General features: G+C 34.5%; 1 protein-coding gene across 1 annotated transcript; it reads right to left on the bottom strand.

Annotated features, from left to right (window-relative positions):
- Positions 1–750: 750 nt before the first annotated feature.
- LOC133674288 (uncharacterized) lies at positions 751–7,899 on the bottom strand. Its single transcript, XM_062095365.1, has 9 exons — positions 7,752–7,899; positions 7,505–7,564; positions 6,712–6,771; positions 5,963–6,085; positions 5,339–5,410; positions 4,301–4,438; positions 2,753–2,908; positions 1,550–1,654; positions 751–1,007 (listed from the first exon to the last, which is right to left on the bottom strand). Exons 1-9 carry the CDS (start codon positions 7,803–7,805, stop codon positions 978–980), a joined length of 798 nt encoding a protein of 265 aa, XP_061951349.1. The 5' UTR covers positions 7,806–7,899; the 3' UTR covers positions 751–977.
- Between the last annotated feature and the right edge of the window lie 692 nt (positions 7,900–8,591).

Raw genomic sequence — 8,591 nt, 5'->3', positions numbered from 1 at the left:
ACATTGGTTTGATTGATAAGTAAGCATCATAATTTATTTTAATTTACTTTTTATGAGGTTATCATGGTCTCATGATCTAGTTGTATATTTGACAGATTAACTCAGGTTAACCTGAGTCAATATCTATTACCATCTCAATATTTTTTTAAAAATATCATCTTAAATTTTATCAATAAAAATATATTGTTTGAGTTGTTTTTAAATTCACCAAATTGATTAAGTCATATTAAATTAACTTGCATACAATTTAATTTTGTTTCCTTCTTCAAAAAACTAGTTTTTGACTGTGCTTTGCCACGAGTGAGATATTTTTTTGACAAAAAAAATATACCATCTTTTCAAATGTGATTTTTTTATATATAATTATAATTATAAATAAAAAACATACGGATGCTTTTAATTAAATATGTTGAGAACCATATTAAATACAAAAAAAATAAAATTAATGCGTCTATTGAACTTGTTTCACTGCAGGTAAACTTTTTTTTATCTAATATAAAAGAATTAATATTTAGGTGTTACTAATATGTTTTTTGACATCAACTGAAAAATATAACCATGAATTAAAAAATTAATATTTTTATATAATAAAAATCATATACATTAATAAAAAATATATTTAATGTAATAAAAGAATGGAACAATATTGTAATTACTATAATGAAACAATTAATTAATTGCTGCAATGAAACAACTTTTCCCTGGTCTTTGTATAATAATAGATTATATTGAGATATTGAGTATATTTCAATTAATCAAGGCTAATGGAACAAAAACATAGACAAATTGTAGCTACAAAATATCAGATGAGAGGTAGAGGATAAAGGTACGGGTTAAAATAAGACTACAAAAAATCGCAGAGTAGACTCAGGTTTATGAAGAAGATGAAAAAAGTACAACTGTGGAAGAGAAAAATGCGAAACACAAATTATACAATGTGCCGCACTGCCTATATTGGAATGATGGTTAAAACAACATCAGAAAAACCACCATCTTCGCTGCCTCCTCTGCAAAAAATAAACAAGTAATAAGTTGCAAACATTACAGGGGCACCATGATAAGCATGAACACTTGAACAGTGACTAGTTAAAGTTTCACGTGCAACTACGGTACCCAGTGCTTTTAGGAAGTGAAAATGTGCTTCTGGGTAATATACACAAGGTTCCTGAAAGCCTAGTTCCCCCCTGGATCTCTAGCATGCGATTATACATAAACAAAATGTAAAAGTTTTCGTTGAAAAATACAGCTAAAGACCCTACTCTATTAACCACTTTGAGTGTCGATTGTATTAAGAAATAGCTTTAATATCCATCTTTCTGCCATAAATGCATGTGCATACAAGGCATCTTCCAGATTATTTAAAGCAAGTTACAATTGGGAATCATCCTGAATACAAATAATAACTAAGAAGACAATCATAAAACTTCATTTTGTGTAAAACAAAGGTCCGTTTCTCTATGCCAGCAGAAAAGAAAGAGGACTTCGCTTCAGAATTTATTGAAAGATCTTACAAATAAAGTCAAAGCGAAAGGGAAAGAAGGGTGGAAACCCTTTTATCCTGCTTCTGTGATTGTATTAGGATAGGACGGGGAAGGGCACCATTGCTGATGTTTTGAATGCATGGCCGCACCTTCTCCTCCAACATTTCATTCAACTGCAAATCAACTTGTATAGGATATTGATGACTAATGGCATTTATTAGATAACAAAGTTAACAAAGGTGGCATCAAACAAGCTGTGATGGATTGGTAAAGCTATTCTCAGGGAGTATATAATTGCAAAGGCAGACATGCATATAAATTTCTTTAAGGAATTGCAGAAAAGCATCCAGAGAGTTTGCCACGCATCCAAGCGAAAAGTTCACATTTTCTCCTTTCCTTCAAGTTATGCTTCAGAGTATTTTTCATTGGTCAAATACGACTGCTAAGGGGCTGGGTTTTTTGCCCTGGGCCAGGGGTGACGTGAAGGTCATAATAGAACATTGCCCTACCGGCAAGAAAGAGATGAATTAGTTGACATTTAAACTTTCATTCTTTCTGGCGTACATTCTGAGATTTCCAGAGTATTTTAATGGTCATGGGACTGCAAGTCCCTTGTTCGATTTTCCAACTTCTGCACTCGTTTTGGAGGGTTCCTTCTCCTATGACTAATTTTTTTAAAATCTTGTTTTCTCTATTCTCTTTCAAAATAAACGTTCCCTTTTCTCTTGAAAAAACATTTGTAGTCTTGAACATTAGACTTGGGAAATAAATCTAAATAAAGCAGCCAAAAACAATCCCTTTGTGCCAAGCTTCTTTTATAACAGGGAAAAGGAAATTCTCCAAACAAGAGAGTTCACACAATTCGCGAAAAAACAAGTTCCTTTTTAAAACAAGAATGATAACATGGCAGCTTCAGTTGAGAGAGAGTACCCCCAGCCATAATTAGATGGCTTTATCCATATATTTTTTTTATCATAAATTTCTCACGAATTAATGGCCCAAGAGAACGTTTTGGATTTCATTTATCTTACTGGGTTATTTTAGCAAACAACTTTTCTCACCTGAAACCACAGTATTTCAAAATGCTTTAGCTTCTTAATACTTGTTAACCTTCACACATATTATGCATCATTATTGTATGGTCGTCCACAGTATTTCATACATATTATGCGTGTTCGTGCGCTGTACATACAAATTTTGCAAGTAATATACACAGGTTTGGAGAAGTATGAGACAAGTTAAACAGTAGGAGTAGAGGCAGCTTTACCAACCTTTTCTTGACGCCATTTAGTTTCCCATTGTGAATCCAAAATTTTATCAGCAATTTCTCTCTGTGCATTAAGAAGAACAGTCATCTCATAGAACTTTTCTGGTTTTTTAAGATCCTCCTCGCTCCATGATGATGCATTTAGTGGAAGGCCAAGCTCCTGCCAATGCATCATGATTAGCTCAATCACCATTCAAAATGAAACAAGACACTCCATATGCATCGCATCTCCAAAGCATGCAAAGGTATTGCCTGCCAAAATACCCTTTTCTTTTCCCTTTCAGTGCAAATTCATATTCAAAGAGTACACATGGATTAACTTCTGTGTAAATTGACAAATTCAAAAGAGGCGTTCACATGCCAAATGAAGTAATGCTTGAATTCGAGAAGGGGACATGATTCAAGGCATTTAGAAATTGAGTGTATAAATTGAGTTTGTCTCCAGAAATAGAGCAAGCTGAACAAAATTGAGTGTATTAGTCTACGGTGAGATCATATGATACCTATCAAGTCGACGGGGATATTTTGTGGGAAATTTGTAATGGCAGCTACGCTAAGCTAAAATGAGAATGTTGATATAGATTATAGAACAGACACATTCTACAAAAAGAATAGGTATGGAAAGGTCATTTAAGATGATTCAGCCATGCTCCACACAAACCTTTAGCAGTGCCAGGGAAAAAAGGTAGTATTATGTGTGTATGGTATTATGATGAAGGCTTTTTAAAAGTGTTTTTCTATTTAAAACGTATTAAAATGATATTTTTTAAAAAATTATTTTATTTTTAACATAATACATCAGAATTATCAAAAATCACCTAAAAAAATCAATTTAATATTTTTTCAGGCTAAATACAATTTGAAAAGTAGAAGCTACTACAGTGCCATTCAAGCACTAAGCAAAAAGTGAAAGAGATGAAAGATTGAACAGGAATAACTTGGGTTGAAGCTGGCTACACTAAAGTAGAAGGGATAAAAGGGGTAGGATAGAGAGACAAACAAATGACAAACTGTAGTTTTAAGAAGGAATCTGATTTCTAAAAGGCTGGTTGAAAAATAGGTCCTAACCTCCAAGACCGGGTGGAATGTAGGATAGCGAATCATGTAACCAATCCCAAATAGTTTTGAATTAAGTTTAGTTGAGTTGATTTGATTAGCAAGATTTGAAACTATAATCTGAATCCTGCCCATTCCACCAATTTGTACTTTGATCAAAGACTCAATTGTACTTTGTCAATGCCACCATGAATATGCTTGATCAAGACCCAATCTGTACCACAAAGTTCTTCAAGTACCTCAAAACAAGGACTAAAGGAAACTGTGCTTGTTCCTCGGGGCTCCATTTTCAACTATGGAGCAGTCACTTTTTTTTTATGGATGATGATTGAGTTACCCTCAATCAGTGAAAAAAGAAACCTATTGAAGGGTTGTATATGTAATTGTCAATGCTTTAGATACTAATTGAATCTTTTTTTCTCTCCCTATTGAAATAATATGTTAGAATGTGAACATGCATCGAAGTTTGCAACCATAGGGTACAACGAACACTCACACCCCAGTTTTGTGGCCGAGGTGGTGGCTCAAGTTTCATGACCTCTGCCTCCAGTGTCTTCTTGGCTTTGTAGTATGGGACATTTTTCACAACAACAGGATCATCCCTGGCACGAACAGGATCTATGGAGATCAGGGCCTGCGAATGATCAATGAACTCAAATGACAGTTTTGGCAAAACAATGAACTATATGCAATTCCACCAAGTACATATTTAAACTCGAAAAAGTTTAAATAAAATGAAAAAACAAAAGATTGACACATTGTTGGTTTTGTAATTTTTGTGTATGCACACTGCCAACATTTTAGATGACAGATACTAATTCTTCCCCTGGATGAACCCCCAGTATACTTTCTAATGCAGAGATTCAACTTCCAGGCTTTGACCTCAAACTTAATCAATCATTATGTGGATACCAGATAGATAAAATGATCAGGGCAGGCTGGCTATTTAATCCATTCAAAAATTATTTAAGCTACTAGCAACGGAAGTAGTCAGTAGATTCCTGCAAGTTTTACTTCTCAATATGCTTGCAAGCTTTGTTGCTTTAGTCTTGAACATTAAAGAGTTGTGGAGTTAATGACTGAATACCAGAGCAAGGTGTAAACAGAATAGCTTGGCAGGCAATTCTATGAATTTGCACCATTAAGGACACCCTATACTAATATGCCAATGAACCTCGCTCAACTTTAAGCTTATAAGTTTGTGCCCCAACATTTTGATAAAACATTTGTGGATATGGAGAACCACAAAAATGGGAAGTAGCAAAACCAGTTGAAATTTGCTTCTAGATGGATTGACTAAAATAAAGTGGCCACAGCACAGAATAAATACAACAATAGCAATCTTTTCAATTTACAAGGAAACCCAGAAAAGTGAGTATAGCAAGCACACAGAGAGGATTCGAAGCAAAGAATTTGACTATATGCTCTTGTTTTCCTCTTAAATGCACCAAATAATCTCATAAAGAAGATCACACATTTAATGTGCCAATGAAGTTCATGATTAGATTCTTTTAAAGTAAGAAGATTGTCTTACTTCCTGCAAGTGATCCCAACCAGGATTTCGCTTGGCTGCCATATCTCGTAGTTGATCATACCTCATTGATTCCTAAACTCAACACAGAAAACCAAACCATTAAAAGAATGAACTGTAACAATCAAGCTTTGAAAAACTCCTACAAATGTAACAGGCCTGCCAGTTTGACTTCCAGTCCTAAAAGAACTTCAATATCTTGGAATGGAATAGTATAATTTTTTTCTTTGATTCGGATTCTTTTTTAAAAAATAAAAAAGCAAAAAGTGTAGAAATGACTTGCTAAAAGACTGCATATGGGGATGCACATAAGTCACTTCTTTGTTTAGCAAGTGTTGTTCAATGAATATATGATATGCAAGTCATCAACTCTACATTTAGCATGCGCTAAAGTTCCAGAGTCCATGTCATATAAGCTTAGACTTTTCAAATGGATTATGAAACATTCAATATATTTAGCATATGCATATCAGCACTTCTTTCCTTAGCATGGGTTAAAGTTGCAGAAGCTTAATCAAAGAAGCGTGAACTTTTCCAGGAACAGCATCCCATAAGAAAATGAGGAAATGAAATAGAAAACAACACCAACCAACAGATGAGACAGAGGAAGCAAAATGGACTAGGAACCTTGTATTGCCACCAAATTTTCTGTTTGACATCACCATCATAGTTGAAGCCACCCATAATCTCAGGAAAGGAAAACAACCAAAATGCAGCAATGCTGGGGTCTCTCATGCTATCAACTATATGCTGAAACAGCAAAGGGTCAAAATTATATTATTTTCTAACATGATAAACTGAAATCAAATATACATGCCTCCACTTCAAAAATCATGATATCCCCTAATTTATCAGATAAAAAATCATAAAGATCACTCTCCAATGGATATCTAAACACCAAATATGAGTAGACTCCCACATAAAAAGCAGATCAGAAAAGAAAAGGAATATAAGCAAACCATGAAGATCCAAAGGTATCTCAGTAATTAGGATTCTAGGGCTAACCATGACCATTCTGCCAACCCATAATTGATCCTATACGCATCTGAAGAAGACAATAAATGTTCTCAATTGCTTGTAAATCATAATGGGTATCATAGTCCAATTCATGCAAGACTATGTATGAAGTCAAAGGATGACTAGTTGGATCATGATAATATTAAAGTATTTCATTGAGATGATGATGACAAATTAACATGACTTATATTTTTCTAGGAATTTAACACAATAAATAAATGGGGCAATTAAATGGCTTATATTCATAATTATGATGACTGGTTTCCAGCGGGCTAATTAAAGTTAAGGCTACAAGACTCTCTAAATCTTAGGCTAGAGGCAAAGAAACTTCAAAAACTTCAAGGTGACATTATACTAGCCTCATAGGGATACTCCATCTTTCTCAGGACATTGTAGGCTTGCCATGGGGGCTCCATTATCTGCAGAAAGACAAACCATACAAGGATGGATGATTTCATTAATTGAACAATAAAGTAAATCACACAGGGTAACCCAATAAAAACCAGTGACTAGATTTTTCAAACACATAAACAATAGAAACTTGACAAGAATATGGACCACATCTGAATAATCTGAATGCACACTCATAATTTATTATCTGTTGCGGCTATTATTTTGTTTTATCAGCAATGGTGCAACCAAATAATTGGCCAAATACACTTACCCTGAGTCGTCAACTCTCAATGTTCAGTTATCTTAATGACATTTTGTTTACTATAATTCTGTTGTTGAATATTACTTGGTGGCCAACCATTCAGATTCATCTGGGATTATCAATCTTCTCTCTTTTTTTTCAAGAATTTCCATTCGATCTAAATGGATCACAAAATCACTACACCAGAAAACAGTTATTTCACTACAGTGTGATGCCTTTCAGCTCTACGATGGAACACAGCTTTGATATGCCAAGCTTCTAGTTCAGGACTTTTAACTCTAGAACAATCAAAGACTTATATTTTTAAGGTAGCTGCACTGCCATGCATATCAACATAAGATGTCGGTACGTTACAAGGATTGTTTCCTTTCAATGTCAACTATGTTGTTGGTAAAAACTCAGCAGATCTCATTGAAAGTCTGGAGCTACTTGATTGTATTCAAATTAAAGTAATAAACAAAAACCCAGCATCAACAAATTAACAAAAAAAAAATTACATCATCAGCAGAGATCCTGACTTGTAATTTATTTTTGCATTCAGGGCAGCTCATTACACCCTGCAACATCAATAAATATTGCACCCAAAGATCATAACATACATCTGTCAAGTACAGAAAAATGGTCCAGCTTGTGCTCAAAGGTAGGAACAATATGTGCCATGGACACCACTACATTAATTAGTGTTACAAAGATAGGTCACACGAATGGTAAAATGCGTATTTTATCGAACTATAAAAGTGTTACTGTTCCATCACAAGTCGGACAGTCTTTAGATGGCAAAGGCATGTTAAGATCCATGGAGGAGGGAAGGTGCACCAGCTCAGCCCGGTTGTCAGCAATGACATCTGCAATGCATTCAGCTGTAGCCTTCTCACCACTGCAAAAGTATCCATGGAAGATGGGGGGAAAAAATAAAAACACAAAGGGGACATGATCAATTCAAGAGCACTATACTTTCAGTTACAGAACTCATTGGAAAAGAGTAAATTACGCTTTAATGGTAATGATGCCAATCAAAAATAACTTTTGCTACAAGCATATTTGCTTTGTTACCATAAAATAATCTCCGTAAGATTGGTGAAGAGGCAACTGTGAAGAACAGAATTATAGAAAATAAGAAGCCCATTGTGTTTCTCAAAGCAGGATTCTAGGAACTAGGAAAGGAACTCTGAGAATATCCTACATTGCATGTATGAAGTGACTGCTCTCAAGCCCCAAAACTGCAACTTGTTGGTTGCAAACTCGAGATATTTTACCGTAAATTAGATAATGGTATTTGAAAACTATGAAATATGCAGCTTAAATCAGATAAAAGTAACCAGCTGACCCTAGTTTATCTTACGAAGCTCAACATATTTGGTCTAGGTAACTGCTCTCCATTCTCAAACCAACAATCTATTGACTGTAAACCTGATACATTTACCATTTATACAAAACAACAGTCCTTGAGAACTAAAATAATTTAATTCCAAGTTCCAACCAGGTTAAAAACTTAGATAATGGTATTTGAAAACTATGAAATATGCAGCTTAAATCAGGTAAAAGTAACCAGCTGGCCCTAGTTTATCCTACAAAGCTCAACAT

Source organism: Populus nigra, chromosome 1 (genome assembly GCF_951802175.1).
Source record: "Populus nigra chromosome 1, ddPopNigr1.1, whole genome shotgun sequence".
NCBI lineage: Eukaryota > Viridiplantae > Streptophyta > Magnoliopsida > Malpighiales > Salicaceae > Populus > Populus nigra.
Note: the sequence above shows the minus strand (reverse complement) of the source record. Positions and strands in the feature narration are given on the sequence as shown.

Excerpts from the sequence above, each read along its gene's own strand:
- LOC133674288 (XM_062095365.1), bottom strand. The coding sequence starts at position 7,805 with ATGGATCTTAACATGCCTTTGCCATCTAAAGACTGTCCGACTTGTGAT. Across the intron at positions 7,565-7,751 it reads GTCCGACTTGTGATGGAACA|GGTGTAATGAGCTGCCCTGA; the intron begins GTAACACTTTTA and ends TTGATGTTGCAG. Across the intron at positions 6,772-7,504 it reads TCAGGATCTCTGCTGATGAT|ATAATGGAGCCCCCATGGCA; the intron begins GTAATTTTTTTT and ends GTCTTTCTGCAG.